A 16,810-nucleotide genomic window follows, 5' to 3' on the forward strand; every position below is an offset into this window, starting at 1 on the left:
CTGGTTGTACCCCGCCTCTCGGCCAATGTCAGATGGGATCGGCTCCAGCCACTCGCGACCCGAGTTTGGATAATCGGTTAAGGATAATGAATGAATGTATCCAATACATTCTTTTAATTGAAGGTTTACTATTACTAAGAAGCATGTTTCATTTTCAGTCCTATTTTCCATTAATTGTGGCATCACAGGAAGAGGGTCGCCAGTTTGACTCTGGCTTGCAGCTCTGTGTGGAGCTTGCATGTTGTCAGTGTGGGTTCTCTCTGGGTGACTTTAAATTTCCCGTAGGTGTGAATGAGAGTGTGAGTGGTTGTCTGTCTCCATGTGTCAGCCCTGCCCTGCTGATCTTTTCTTTTTCTTTCCTTCTTTTTTTTAATTAGTGCAATATAACATATAATAAAATGACATAGGACAACAGGTGTATAAAAAACCTGAGCTGCATGTCTTTGGACTGTGGGAGGAAGTCGGAGAGATCTCTAACCCTAACCATGAAGGGGGCACGACATGAAACATCATTTTAACAGGAGGGAACAGAGACCTCGGCGCCAACTGGTAGAGAGTGCACTCAAGGCGAAATGCTTCTTTTTTCTTTTACTTTCCTTTTTTCCCTTTTTTTTAATTAGTGCAATATAACATAATAAAATAACATAGGACAGGTGTATAAAATAGAGCCATGGGACAATTGATGACACAAACGGACATTGAATGAACATAAAAACAGGGATAACGTGCCATAATCAATAGAAAGTGAGATCTATCACAAACTGCTCCACTGTGGAAAAGAGTTGCCGTCCTCCTCAAATGATGTTTCATGTAGCCACATACAATTTTTGCGGCATCAGTGATTGAGCTTCAACTTTTTAAAGATGAAAAATCAGAAAGCATTTCGCCTTGAGTGCACTCTCTACCAGTTGGCACCTAGGTCTCTGTTCCCTCTTGTTAAAACGTTGAGACTAGGGCAGGGCTGACACATAGAAATGGACAACCACTCACACTCTCATTGACACCTATGGGCAATTTAGAGTCACCAATTAAACCTGAGCTGCATGTCTTTGGACTGTGGGAGGAAGTCGGAGAGATCTCTAACCCTAACCATGAAGGGGGCACGACATGAAACATCATTTTAACAGGAGGGAACAGAGACCTAGGCTCCAACTGGTAGAGAGTGCACTCAAGGCGAAATGCTTCTTTTTTATTTCCTTCTTTTTTTAGTTAGTGTGCAATATAACATTAAAACGACATAGGACAACAGGTGTATAAAAAAGAGGCATGGGACAATTGGTGACATAAACGGACATTGAATGAACATAAAAACAGGGATAGCCCTAGCCCTAGTTTTACAGGAGGGAACAGAGACCTAGGTGCTGATTTTTTTCTTTTTCTTTCCTTCTTTTTTTAATTAGTGCAATATAACTTTTAATAAAATGACACAAGACAACAGGTGTATAAAATAGAGGCATGGGACAATTGGTGACACAAACGGACATTGAATGAACATAAAAACAGGGGTAACATGCCATAATCAATAGAAAGTGAGATCTATCATAAACTGTTCCACTGTGGAAAAGAGTTGCCGTCCTCCTCAAATGATGTTTCATGTAGCCACATAGAATATTTGCGTCATCAGTGATTGAGCTTCAAATATTTTAAGATGAAAAATCAGAATGCATTTTGCCTTGAGTGCACTCTCTACCAGTTGGAGCCTAGGTCTCTGTTCCCTCCTGTTAAAATGATGTTTCATGTCGTGCCCCCTTCATGGTTAGGGTTAGAGATTTCTCCGACTTCCTCCCACAGTCCAAAGACATGCAGCTCAGGTTTAATTGGTGACTCTAAATTGCACCTACGGGAAATTTAAAGTCACCCAGAGAGAACCCACGCTGACAACATGCAAACTCCACACAGAGCTGCAAGCCAGAGTCAAACTGGCGACCCTCTTGCTGTGAGGCGAGAGTGCTAGCCACTACACCACCGTGTAGCCCCACTGAGTTATGATTATAAAAAAAAAAGGAAAGATATCAAAATCAGAGGCTATATTTGCGGCATCAGTGATTGAGCTTTAAATTTTTTAAGATGAAGCCAACGGAATAAACATCAACAGAGACAGAATGCCCCAATTAACGGAAAATAAGACTGAAACATGCTTCGTAATAATAGTAAACCTTCAATAAAAAAAATAGGATACATTCATTCATTATCCTTAACCGATTATCCGAACTCGGGTCGCGAGTGGCTGGAGCCGATCCCATCCGACATTGGCCGAGAGGCGGGGTACAACCAGGACAATAATTATGGCTTTCCATCCCCAGACAATGGCAGGGCTGACACATAGAAATGGACAACCACTCACACTCTCATTCACACCTACGGGCAATTTAGAGTCACCAATTAAACCTGAGCTGCATGTCTTTGGACTGTGGGAGGAAGTCGGAGAGATCTCTAACCCTAACCATGAAGGGGGCACGACATGAAACATCATTTTAACAGGAGGGAACAGAGACCTAGGCGCCAACTGGTAGAGAGTGCACTCAAGGCGAAATGCTTCCTTTTTATTTCCTTCTTTTTTTAGTTAGTGTGCAATATAACATTAAAATGACATAGGACAACAGGTGTATAAAAAAGAGATGTGGGACAATTGGTGACATAAACGGACATTGATGGAACATAAAAACAGGGATAACGTGCCATAATCAAAAGAAAATGAGATCTATCATAAACTGTTCCAGGGCTACATGGTGGTGTAGTGGTTAGCACTCCCGCCTCACAGCAAGAGGGTCACCGGTTTGACTCTGGCTTGCAGCTCTGTGTGGAGTTCGCATGTTGTCAGCGTGGGTTCTCTCTGGGTGACTTTAAAGGTGAATGTAGGTGTGAATGAGTGTGAGTGGTTGTCTGTCTCTATGTGTCAGCCCTGCCCTAGTCTCATCATTTTTACAGGAGGGAACAGAGACCTAGGTGCTGATTTTTCCTATTTCTTTCCTTCTTTTTTTAATTAGTGCAATATAACGTATAATAAAATGACATAAGACAACAGGTGTATAAAAAAGACGCATGGGACAATTGGTGACACAAACGGACATTGAATGAACATAAAAACAGGGATAACGTGCCATAATCAATAGAAAGTGAGATCTATCATAAAACTGATGGAAAAGAGTTGCCGTCCTCCTAAAATGATGTTTCATGTAGCCACATAGAATATTTGCGGCATCAGTGATTGAGCTTCAAATATTTTAAGATGAAAAATTAGAATGCATTTCGCCTTGAGTGCACTCTCTACCAGTTGGAGCCTAGGTCTCTGTTCCCTCCTGTTAAAATGATGTTTCATGTCGTGCCCCCTTCATGGTTAGGGTTAGAGATCTCTCCGACTTCCTCCCACAGTCCAAAGACATGCAGCTCAGGTTTAATTGGTGACTCTAAATTGCCCGTAGGTGTGAATGAGAGCGTGAATGTTTGTCTGTCTAGGGCAGGGCTGACACATAGAGACGGACAACCACTCACACTCTCATTGACACCTACGGGAAATTTAAAGTCACCCAGAGAGTCAACCCACGCTGACAACATGCAAACTCCACACAGAGCTGCAAGCCAGAGTCAAACTGTCGATCCAGGGAGAGCAGATGCTGTATTTAGAACATGGGCAACCAAGGGACTGAGAAAAAATCAAGATTTATATCTGCCTGATTCCAATAATATGGGATCATTCGAATAACTTAAAAGTAAATACAATTGGGGGCGTCCCGGTGGCTCACACTGGTAGAGCGTGTACCATTAAGGCTGTGTCCTTCCTGCGGCGGACCCTGGTTCGAAACCGGCTTGACGTCCCTTTGCCGCATGTCCTCCCCTCTGTCTCCCCCTTTCTATCTATCACTTTCAATAAAAAAATGCAATAAATAAATAAATAAAAATAAAAAGTAAATACAATATAGATAAGACATTTTTTTTAAATACCTGCAACTCAGGAGCTTCATTAAGATGAGTCAAAATGACCCCACAACCAAACCCTCAGAATCAAATTTGTTTTTTGTTTTTTTTATATCTAAGGGCAGTCTAAGCAAAGGAGCAATATCTGAGCTGTATCAGTTGTTAACGTCATATGCACAAGGAAACCCGGATAATAAAAAGATGGTATGGAGTGAGGATTTGGGGATGATATTTCTCCAGGGGACTGAAAATGTATTCGTTGTAAAGCTCACACTCAGGCAATCAACTCAAGATTAAGACTATTACAATATAAATGGACAATGTGAACTTATATCACACCGGTTAAATTAAATAAATATGACAGTAGAGTCCCAGACTGGTGCACAAAATGTAGGCAAGAAAAGGGGACATTATTTCATTGCATGTGGCAATGTCAGAAAATCTGACGTTGACAAAAAGTTTTTTTTAAACTTAAAGTTAACAAAAAAAGCAATCAAAAAGGTTATCTCAAAAGATTGCTTGATGAAACCTGCCCTCTTTTATTTTAGGATCCTAGCCCACAGGTCACACATACACCCTGAATGAACGAATATTTATACAGGCATGAAAACGGGTCAGGGGTGAGAAGGATGCGCGAGGGGCGACGTGGTCTCTGGGGTGGGGGACTCTAGGGCTCCTGCGTGGCCTCGAACAGAAAGCATTTTTGGCAAAACCATAATACCTATCATTGATGGGACTTCACTTTGAGCGTCCTGAGTTTTTCCTGAACGTCTACATATGTTTTTTTTTTAATAAAAAAGAAAAAATTGCTTTGTTAGAGCGATCTAACGGTGGGTTCAGACCGGACGCGTAGCGAATATTTCGCGCAACAAGATTACATACAAAGTCAATGCAAACACGCGAATAGACGCGAATTATTGCCGGTGGCGCGAATCGCAGGTTTCGCGCGACGCGAATGCCGCAATTGACGCGAATGTCGCGGCGCGAATGAAACAACGCGAATTCGCGTGAGTTCAATAAATTCAACTTTGGCGAAATATTCGCGTGACGCTGTGTCGGGACAGCCTATCAGCGTTGAGATTCTGGACGACAGTGTCCGAGATACATACATGAGAGAGAGGAGAAAAGAGGCAGGAAGGAGGAGTGGGTCGGCAGGAGGGACAGGAAAAAGGTGGAAGTACTCTGCGGTCCTCTCTCCGTGCTGAGTGCGCCTCCGGATGATGTCACTCACCCAGACACGACGGCGTGTTTTCCGACGTATCTCGGACTTCCAGAGCAGGTACAGGGACGCTATGCTTGTCATGGTTGATGACAGAATGAAATGGAGGGAATTATTTGGCACTAAATAGTCTCTTGGGCGAAAATTCGCGAGTTATTTACTCGCGCGAGTGACGTAGGATAGCTTTGTCACCGTGTGTTCAGACCGGACGCGTAGCGAATTTTCGCGTCGCGTTACTCGCACGAGTTGATTCGTGCGAGAATTGAATCTGACAATGGGGGAAAATGCAGTTTTCCACCCTCAGTAAACTGTTCTAAATATGAGGGGTATAAATGATTTTTTATCTATTAATATATTTTATATTTCACCTGCGCACTGCTGCTTACTTGTGCAATAATAGTAATACACTCTAATGTATCATTTTAAAATTAAAGCCTTTTGAAATTTCAAATAATACAATATATTTCCCTCTAATTTCAGACTACAATTAAAAGAAAAGCGTCTATAATCAAAGACTTGTTCCACTTCATGTGGCTACTGGATATCCCCAGGGTGTCCCTCGACCAATTTGCAGACATTCTGATGTATAATTTCAAAATTAAAGCCTTTTGAAATTTCACATATTATGCCATTTTTCATTAGAGGAATAATAGCAGATCTACCTTCTTGCAATCTGCTGAGGGACATCCTGAGGTTGTCCACTGTCCCCATTAGGTGAAATGAGTCTTCAATTATGGATGGTTTTCTTTTTATTGTAATCTGAAATTTAAAAAAAATTTGCAGATCATGTGAAATTTCAAAAGGCTTTAATTTTGAAATCATACATCGAAATGTCTTGAAATCATCTGAGGGACACTCTGAGGTTGTCCATCTGAAGTGGAATGAGTCTCTGATTATGGATGATTTTCTTTTAATTGCAATTTGAAATTAGATGGAAATACAGTCAAACCGGAAAACTGCTTTTATTTTGAAGGCCGTTCTTACATGTGGTACCGTTATGACTAGTACATAGATGCGTCGCGAAAACAAGTGGCGGCTGGCTCAACTGTGTTTTCCGAACTCAGGGGTGGCTTGACCAGGGGAACCTCGGGGTCATAGAATCCTGACCACACAAGAATTTAATTGCAAAATGTAAATTTTCAAAATCAAAATTCAGGCCCTTATTCTCATACTTGATTTCCTGGTCATGCATTGTGTTTAAAATTACACCTACAGATACAAATACAATAATACAAGTTTACAAAACTATATTTACAGATACAAACCCTGTTTTCAAGTACATTCTTATGAATGAAATAATATTCCATACCCTTTGATGGTCAGCCAAAAATTACACATAGGATAATCCTGATTTCTGTTGTATATAACAAGTCGATTTAAGTAGGTATTTAATAAAAAGTTTCTCTATTTCACTCATGTAGACAAACTTAATGTTTTGATACAGATTTTCTCCTGTGATTTAAAAAGGAAGCGAAAAAGTAAAAGGTTACCTGTCATTGTGACTGGCCTCTACAACTCCCTTACATGCCACTAGCGTCCACAGGCTTTAATTAATGCTGCATGTCTTTCATACATAGCACTATGATCTCTTTCACACACAAAGTAGCAGCATGATTACATCACAAATAGAGACTGTTTAATTACTCCTGCCTAGATATCTGCAGAGATATATGGGCCTTAGGGGCCGGGAAGCTCGCCATAAATTATAAGAGAAAAAACAAAGTGGCGCTGTTTCTACAGCCAGGAGTAACAAGCAAACAACTTCATATGGATATGTGGACGGTAAATTTCTTGAACATATGCCACATGAAGGCTGAAGACTGATGAGAAACTAGTGTGTCCAGGAAGGAGAAGACATGCATGATATACAGAGTCCAGGAGCATCTCAGAGGAGCTATCTCTAGCAAATTTCATATTGTGCTTATTATAAAGCACCTAAATTTAAAAAGACTGGGAAAAAAACCCTGCACAACCTGCCATCACATGTTTGTTTAGATTGCTTCTCTTTTTTCTCCGACTCACCACTTCCTCTATTCTTTTCTCCACCACACCTGTCCTCCCATCAACTCCCTCCAGGTCCACCATGTTCCCTGCTAACCTCCTGCTCCTCATGGTCCTGCTGCTACCTCAAGCCACGTCTGGTCGCCAGGGTGGAGAAACCAGCAAGATTGACCATGGCAGGGTGTCCCCCCCACCAGCTGGGTCCCTCCTCCTGGAGCCCAGCCTGGCTCAGACCATCCAGAACCTCCTCCTGAGCCGACTGGGCCTGCAGTCGCAGCCTGACCCTCGGCCTGGAGTGCCGGTGCCCAGGTACCTCCTGGATCTTTACCGCTTCCACCAGCAGCAGTACCATCTCGTGGAGGACCCTTCTTTTAGCTTCCCAAGCCAGCACATCCAGCAGGCTAACACCGTACGCAGCTTTCACCACAATGGTAAGATCACTGGGCCATACTATATGACGCCATACTGTATTTTATTGGATCTTACACTATGATTATAGTTTTTTTTTATAGATAAGATCCACCAGTGCACTCTTAGATGAGTTGGGTTGTCACGATCAGAGGTGCAAGAAGTATTCAGATCCCTTACTGAAGTAAAGTACTGATACTACACTGCAGAATTACTTCACTGCAAGTAAAAGTCCTGCATTCAAAACTTACTTAAGTGAAAGTATCAGCATCAAAATGTACATAAAGTACCAAAAGAAAAAGTAATTGTTATGCAGAATGCCCCGATTCAGGTTGAATAAATTTATGAAAATGCGTAATCATTTGAATGAATCGTATTCTTTCATGTTAAATCTTGACCTGAAAAGTAGCTAAAGCTGTCAGCTAAATGTAGCGGAGTAAAAAGTGCAAAATTTGCCCCTAAATGTAGTGGAAAAGATGTATAAAGTGTAAATGTAAAAAAAAAAAAGTACAAGTACCTCAAAATTGTACTTTAGTATAAGTAAATGAGTAATTGTACTTCCGCCACTGGTTATAATCCTAAAGTCTTTCAAAACATACGAGAGCATACTTGGATATACACTGAGAGGCTGCTGAATCTGCACTGCACTTCTGATCATGACTGGATTAACCTGTCAGGGGGCCCCAGGACAAAGATCTGCTGCTAGGGCCCTACAATGAACTCCAAGTTCCAATTGTTTCAATTGTAATCCCCTCCTGGAATAATAATACAATTGTATAAGTTTGTGGTTTAATTTGATTAAACACAACTTTTTTTTAGAAATATGCATTACATTTGGATAATAAACTAACTATGTGTGATCCCAAATAGTCCAATATTTGAAGAAAAGTCTAGCTGTAACTCAATGCGACTGCCAATCCCACAGTCAAACTACACAGTGGCTCAAAATGTGGTAATGAAACAAATTATCCTTCCATTTGGGCTACATGGGGGTGCTGAGTGTTTGATTTTAACATAGAACTTATCGAATATTGTCACAATATATAAGTCTATTTCCGTATAAATATCAATTTATTATTAAAAATGTTAAAGTGATTAATGTGCCTTCAATTAATCTCCTTAGTGTGTGTAATGAGGGTTATACTTATATTAATATATTAAGTTCCTCTAACTGGTTGGGATGTGTTAGCCACTGTAGGGTATCGGCAAGATGCACAAGTAAATTCTTCAAATGATATTTATTCTTCCAGACAGTGAGGGAGTGTGAATGTGTGAAGGTGTGTGTGGTACTACAAGGAAAGAAACAGAAAAGGTTCCCCGAAATCCCAAACAGAATTCTCACCCTGCCATGTTTTACATTCACAACTGTTTGATTAACAGCAAGGCATTTAAAGCCAAAGAACATTGTCAAATGTTCACTGAATATAACCCTTCTCCTTTGAGGAAACATAAAATTACTACTTTAGTGTTACTACACTCTTATGTTGAGTAAATAACCTTCATACAATTTCAATTATTTTACAGGTTTTTTAGTATTTTATAAAACGCAGGCTATAGTTGACATGTGGCTACTGTAGTTATGCTGATTTAACTTAGTTTAACAATAAATCAATGAAAGTATGTGTTAACAGCCAAACATGTGCATCATACAATATTACTTACTGGTCTATGGACGCACATAATGGACAACTAGAAAATTTCCTCTGGGGAAATTCTGAAAGGGCCACGGGGGCTACTGCCGGTGTGTGTACACTATGATGAGATTATTCAGAGATTTATAACTATGCCCTTTAACCTCAAAATGTGTGTGTGTGCGTGCGTGTGTGTGAGTAACATGTATCTTACTCGCGCATTCGTGTGTGTGTGTAGCGAAAATAGCATAAAGTTATCTGTGTGTGCGCGTGTGTTTGAAGCAGGTGTATGCATGTGTGAGGAGTGTGCGCACTTACGCGCATGTGTGTGTGTGTGTGTGTATCTGTAACTGTAATCACATCAAAGATCAAAGCAATCAACAGAATTAACTGACACCTGTTAATGAAAGAGTGACAGCAGGCAGAGGTGGACTGGAATTTCTGGCCTCGAACAGAAAGCATTTTTGGCAAAACCATAATATCTATCAATGATCCGACTTCACTTTGAGCGTCCTGAGTTTTTCCTGAACGTCTATATATGATTTTTTATCATATATATATGATTTGTTATGCAAGTTTGTATCTGTGCGTCCTACGCCCAAACTATAACTCTGACAGCTTTACCAGAGGATTGTGAGTGAGAATGTGTTACTGTGTGTATGTTATATGTGTTATAGGTTATATGTTTTTTTTTTTATAAAAATGAAAAAATAGCTTTGTTAGAGCGATCTAACAAAGCTATCCTACGTTTCTATGTATAAATTATATCTGTAGAGTGGAATTTGCGGCCTGGAGCGCAGTTTTCAAATTTATTTTTTGACAGTTTTTTCTCTCCCTCTACACTCTGGCGATGATGTCACACACTGTGACACGAACATTCCGTGCAATACACACCCATTATAATCTCAGAATTTCTCCAAAAATGATCATGGTCATTGAACAGGGATTGATAAAAAACTATATGACCTATCGAAACGTGGATTAATACACCGAAACACAAGACTTGTGTCTACTGTTTAAAGTTTAAATGGAGTCTCTAGATGAAATTATGCCGGAGAAGTAGACGTTTAAAAATCTCCAATTATTGTTCTTTTTCGCTCATTTTTGGTCGGCCGTCCCATTAATTTCAATGCAAAATTTTGGGCAGTTTTTCGCCACTTATGTCGCGAAAAATTCGTATTCTGTAGAGAAAAGTAATAGCACACCGATCCCGATCAAACCGCACGTTTTGATATATAATTTGTCCTGCAACTCTTCAAGTTGTAGGACTAGTAGCGGGACGAAATTGCGTCCGGAAGAGGAAGAAGAAGAAATCCACAGTATAACAGTAGTGCAGCACTGGTCCCTACAGCTATTGCTGTATGGGACCAGTGCTCGGTGCGATTGCCCCATGGCCCTAATAATAACTGTATGGCAAATAATCTTCAAGATATCACATAGATACACCTCTGGCTCTCATCAGCTCTGCATCTGTCAGGATATAGCCGTTGGAACTTACAGTGTCTGTGTGAGCTATCCTCATAACTTTCGTCCTTGGTAACTTATTTGCTGATATTGATAGATAATTTGGCAATTACTAAACTCTTTTACCCTCTTGTCTCTCTCTCTCTTTCCCTCAGAGCTCCTTGGAGAGAGTCCCACAGCAGAGGATCATAGAAGGGTGCACATCTCCTTCAATGTTTCCTCCATCCCTCAGGATGAGAGGGTGCTCTCTGCTGAGCTCCGACTCCTCCGCAGTGACAGAGCCTCCCTGGGTCCAGGCTACCACAGACTAAACCTATACCTCACTGAGCATCATGAGGACCCTGAGCCCAGCCTGCTGGAAACAAGGTTACTCACAGCTGGCCTCCACAGTCATAAAGCAGGTGGTTTCTGGGAGGCTTTTAGCCTAAGTGCAGAGCTTCTCCATAAGGCCCTTGATGGGTCTGGCAGTCTGGGTTTCCTCCTGGAGGTCAGACCTGAGAACAGCTCCACCTCGCTCCCTGTGCAGAGCTTCTCCTCCGCTGCAGGTGAGGAGGGACACAAGCAGGGACACCTGAGGGTTTGCAGGTCTGTGGGTCAGGACGAGCACAGCTGGGCCCAGGAGAGACCCCTCTTAGTCACTTATAGTCATGACGGGCGTGGAGAGCCCTTAGTCAAACATGGCAGGAGGACCCCCAGTGGAGGACAGAGGATGAGAGGGAGAAAAGGGACAAAAGAGAGGGCCAGGAGCAGCACCAAGGGCCGCAATAGAGACCAAGCCTCGGGGAGGGCCAAAAAAACAGGCTATGCCGTGCCTGGCTGGGGTGGTGGTAAAGGAGCGGTCAGCTGGAGCGAACGTGGAAGGGTGAAAAGAAATGGCGGTCGGGCTGCAAAACTGAAACGCCTTTCCCGTAACAGATGCCGCCGCCATCCTCTATATGTAGATTTCAACGATGTGGGCTGGCACAAGTGGATCATTGCACCCAGCGGCTACGACGCCTTCTTCTGCCTGGGAGAGTGTCGCTTTCCTCTGGCCGACCACATGAACTCCTCTAGCCACGCCATGGTGCAAACCCTGGTGAACTCTGTGAATGGAGCAGTGCCCCGGGCCTGCTGCGTCCCCACCTCCCTCAGCCCCATCGCCCTGCTCTACCTGGACCCTCAAGACCGAGTGGTGCTGAAGAACTACCAGGACATGGTGGTGGAGGGCTGCGGCTGCCGGTAGTGGGCTGGAGAACTCACCCCAGAAAGAGCCAGACGTAGACAGAGGAGCATCGTGGGAATAGAAGAAAGACAGAAACATGAAAAGGCAGAGGGTGGTTGAAAGAGAAGACTGTAGAAGCCAACAGACATGCTGATATGAGATAAATGCAACAGCGTAAGAAGGATGAGTGGAGAGGAGGGAAATAAGAGAATGCAGCTAAATCTTCATTATCAGGAGCAAGGAAAGGGGTCAGACATAGAAAGAGAGAGAGAAAGAGTGAGAGAAGCAGATAGAATCTGCCACACAACAGGATAAATGATGAGACAATAAGTCAGACGAAGCAGAAATATGGGCAACACTGCCAGGAATTACTTTTCACTTTTCCACATTTAGCGATGATGCAGCTGTTTACACCATCAACCAACTCGATCTCATACGAGGAGCCTGCGCTTTAACAACAGATGGTGTCTATTCTATATCCCAGTGTTAGCCACTCATCTCACTTCTCACACGACTATCTGACAAATGTGTTTAGCAGCCGAAATGGTAAGCATTCAGAGTAGGCACACTCTTTAAGCTCTGGAGCAGAATCCTGTAGCTTCTCGATGGACTTCCTGATGATCAACAGCATTAGCAATATGACGATGACACTAGCACGGCATCTAAACTCTGTGTGACTGTGTTGTTTCTGCAGTATTTCAACCGAGAAGTAGGGTGCATCTGTTTTTATGAATAATGACTGTCCGCTCACAAGCACCCCTACATCACAAGCTATTTAAAACCACAACAATAATGCTGAAGAACTATTATGCTATTGTTTGAATGTACTACTATCACTATTATTTAAAAAGAAAAAAAAAAGGAGACTTTTTTTTGTATATTTCTTTTGCAGACATGAAGAAAATCCAAGTGACGATTGTTTTGTGATTATACATAATTCCACTGAATGGCAATTCTAACTTAAAAGACACATTATGTATTTAAATAGCAGCAATATGGTGTATTTAATCTTGAAAATATTTAAGATACCTGCACTCAACAGAGCATACAGCATACTGAAAGCCTGCCGTCCACATGAAGTAAGTTATGGTAGCTTTACATCCGTACAAATGTTCAGTGTATTGAGTCAACAGTCTGTGTTATTTCCCACCTCATCATTGCACACATTTTGGTGTCCTACACATGATAGCAGACATAAGTCGTGTTGCCTTTAAAAGCTCAACTAACAAGTCAATTGAAAGCTGTGTGTAATGTAGCTACTGAAGTGTGTAACAACAGGTGTCTTTGCTAGTTGTGTCTGCATGTGTCAAGAAAAAAAGGAGGATTGACATTAAAACTGGGACTTTAGTGCCTTTCAAACAGGGGCTTTAAAAGTGTTCTCTGCTGAGCTTAGTAATTGTTTTTCAGTGTTGCAGTGGAAACATTAAAGCATCAGCTTGTAAAATGTTTGACAATATACCTCTAATAAACAAAGCAAACAGCACAGCTGACTTTTCATTTGCATGAATCATTTTCTAATTTTTGCAGGTTTTCTTCTCTTTTTCTCTGCAAAAGTAACATAATGCTGCTAGATGGATTGTTACACACAACATCTTTTAAAAAAAATACTTGGCAGGTAATTGGATTACCATCTGTCAATCAAAGTCTGAGTCACCGTCTCCATGATTTTTATTGAATTGTCACCTTGTGGAGTTACATCCCAACCAGCGAAGGTAGCGTTAGGGCTGAGATTGGTTAAAGTTTTGGTAGAAATGTCAGGGTAAGCCAGTATTTTCTGACCTCAAAACTTCCAAACACAACAAGGCTCAATATAAATAATGCATAGTTCTGTACTGCTAGCAAAACATGGACAAGTTTGTGGAAAAACCTGCAAGCTAAACCAAAGCAACACCACACTTACCTCAACAAGGACATGATATGATGAGGCCAGTCCCAGTGGGTTGTTTGGTTGCTTGAAAATATTTTTATTTACAAAAGGGCGCCAATCAGAGGCAGAATAGTCAGCATACCTTCGGTGGTTGGGATCTATCATCTATGCAATGATTTTCAAGAACACCTCAACCACATTTTTTGCTGCGAGTAGCTCCTCACAGCATGATTAGCCAAACGGCTGGCAGTTTGGACCCAAGTGCTTTACTTGAAACCTGAGGAGATGGATTTTTGGTCTTGTGATCCTGCAAATTGTCATATGATCTGATGATATCTCAAGAATCCAGCTGCTGTGCGAGGTAAGGGCCTGAGTGCTTTAAAAAAAAAAAAGCTTCATACATATACATTTTTCTTTAGCTTGCAATGGAATTATTGCCATGTTCAGGAAGAAAAAGGGGAACCAGAAGTCCCACAGAGAGCAGATCCAAACAGATTTGTGTATATGATACTGTAGCTAAGGAAGTATCTTCAAATTCACACATCAAAACAGCTGCTAGGTTTCAATGCAAAGGGAAATGTCTTATCTCCACTGCACATCCCTGCTGCCAAAATCAGTAAAGCACTGTATCACTTCACACCACCACCCGTGAACAGTGCACACATGTTTCTGATTCCAGATATCACACATGGAGGCAGAAAGACAGAAAGAAAGAAATTATAGATGAAAGCAACAAGAGAGGGGAGAAAAAGTTTCCACACTTGGCTGCAGGTCAATCCTCGCTGCAGGGGTCAAACCAACTCTACGACCTCTTTAACCTCCACATTCCCACCCCTGCTTCTGCAGCGACCACCAGATGGACCAGCTCACTGCTGCATGCACAGGTGAGTGAAGCCCACAACCTGTACGGGGCTGTGATTTACTTTGTGTGAGAGCTGAAAGCAGTGGCGGTTCTATAAGAGGGGGAGGATGGGGGGGCCAGTGCCCATGTAGCATTAAGCCTGGAGTGTAAAAACTGAAACTGAAGTGTCTGTTTTCAAAGGGGTCCCTAGACCTTCGATCTTAAGATATCTCAACTCTCAACTCAACTCTATTTGTAAAGCACTTTAAAACAACCACAGCCGCAACAAAGTGCTGTCCATAAACAAACAGAACAAGAGACAATAAAAGAAATAAAACAGGAATAAACACTAAAATAAATAGATTCATTGCTTTTTTAAAGAAAAACAATTTAAAAAACAATAAATAAAAGCAAACCATAAAACACTAAAAAGAAGAGCAGAGTCTGATGCGTGGTTAAAAGCCAAGGAATAGAAATAGGTTTTAAGATGAGTTTTAAAAATGGACAGTGAGGAGGCTTGTCTGATGAGCAAAGGCAGCTCATTCCATAGTTTGGGCTGCAACAGAGAAAGATCTGTCCCCTCTGAGCTTCCCTTTAGACCTCGGTACCTCCAGGAGCAGCAGATCAGCTGACCTGAGGCACCGAGCAGGAGTGTTTCTGAATGAAAATGGGTTTGATGGGTATCTATGAATCTTCCATTTACTGGTATATCCATTTCATGCTGATCCCATAGAGTTTGTGATGGAAAACATACAGTTTTTCTAATGCAATACAAAAGTGGTCCCAGCCTGACCCCTCTTTTCAAGTGGTAACGAACTGCCTCTGGCAGAAAGAAGTGCTGTATGCGGCCCATTTACATCACGCAAAGCAGCTGAATTAACTGGGATGCTACACACTACATCACAATGTTAAAAAATAAAAATGAAAATGTTCTTGCCCAGTACCCCTTCTTGTCTTTACTTTTCTATTGTTGCAATCCATTGTCTCAAAACCTGAAAAAAATGACCTTCGACAAGAATTGCAAGAAAACACTAAATCAAGTCAGAATTTCAAGTGGGAAAATTGGGCAAGATTCATCCAGTCTAAGTTTACCAACATAAACACAACTGATGACCTTTTCGTCATTTATTCATTTCATTTCAACTCAGTTGAATTGTGCTTGATAGAAGTCTTACTAGCCTGCTCCTCCCTTCTCTTCCTTAAATTGTCTTATATTAGACATTCAGAATTAATGGTTATCGTAGAACAATAAATCACCTTTAAGTGCAATGTACAGGCAGTGTGCAGGAGTGCTTTGTTTTACTTTATTCTTCTCTGAAGCACCTGTCGGCCTACAGGGGTGCAGGAGTTTTAGTTTAAAGAATTTGAGTTCATAAAATGAACAAAACAAAAAGTTGGATTTGGAATTTTCAGGTGATACCTAATTGCATATGCTGTTTCGCTTCGCTAATAATACCTTGGTTGATATTGATATAGTAATTGAAGCTTAAAGACTTGACAATGTCATTAAATCATCAGTTTGTTGCAGGAGTCCATGGTTTAAAATGGACACAGTGGAACACATTTAGTTCGGAAGTTGGGAAAACTAGCTCAGAATAACTTCCGACGGCAACATATATGAATTGTATCATATATAACTACTTCCCAGGAATATGTCCCAGGATTTCCTGTCAAAAATGTAAAAAAAATACATTTTACACACAGAACTGTGTACAATGAATCATAAAATGCTTTACTCTCATTGTATTACATCATTCTTTAACCCTTTATCAGGCAAAGAACTATATTTGGTAACTTCAGGCAATATTTCGAGAAAAAAGTTGCAAATTTACTAGATTAAAGTGGCAAATCTACAAGAAAAAGTCACAGATTTAAGAGATTTAAAGTGGCAAATCTGCACTAAAAAAGTCGCAGATTTACGAGAAAAAAAGTGGGAAAAAAAGCAACTTTTTTCTCCCATTTTCACCACTTTAAATCTCATACATTTTTTTCTCGTAGATTTGCCACTTTAATCTCGTAAACTTTTTTCTCAAAATATTATTTTCTTTTGTTTTTTTTACACATTCTGGCAGTATGTAATATCCTCCAATATTCTCTAGGGTTGAAACTGGGAATTTGCAAGTATTTCAATGAGTGCATGTCCAGGTATTGAATATCTATGTAGTCTGATTTGGGGTTAGAGGCCTGCATATATTGTTGAACTGCCTGCATAGTTTGTCTTTACAGGTTTTAGAACTCTATTTCATTGTAAGCTGCCATTGTA

At 41.1% G+C, this 16,810-nt stretch overlaps 1 protein-coding gene across 1 annotated transcript in view; it reads left to right on the top strand.

Moving 5' to 3' along the window:
• The window catches only part of bmp16 (bone morphogenetic protein 16), a 34,426-nt gene extending 21,114 nt beyond the window's left edge, over positions 1 to 13,312 (top strand). The window contains 2 exon segments of the mRNA XM_059331149.1: positions 7,211 to 7,566; positions 10,794 to 13,312. Coding sequence (XP_059187132.1) covers positions 7,211 to 7,566; positions 10,794 to 11,860 — 1,423 coding nt within the window. The 3' untranslated portion in view covers positions 11,861 to 13,312.
• Positions 13,313 to 16,810: the final 3,498 nt, after the last annotated feature.

The sequence above is a fragment of the Centropristis striata genome, chromosome 4 (genome assembly GCF_030273125.1).
Source record: "Centropristis striata isolate RG_2023a ecotype Rhode Island chromosome 4, C.striata_1.0, whole genome shotgun sequence".
NCBI classification, from domain to species: domain Eukaryota; kingdom Metazoa; phylum Chordata; class Actinopteri; order Perciformes; family Serranidae; genus Centropristis; species Centropristis striata.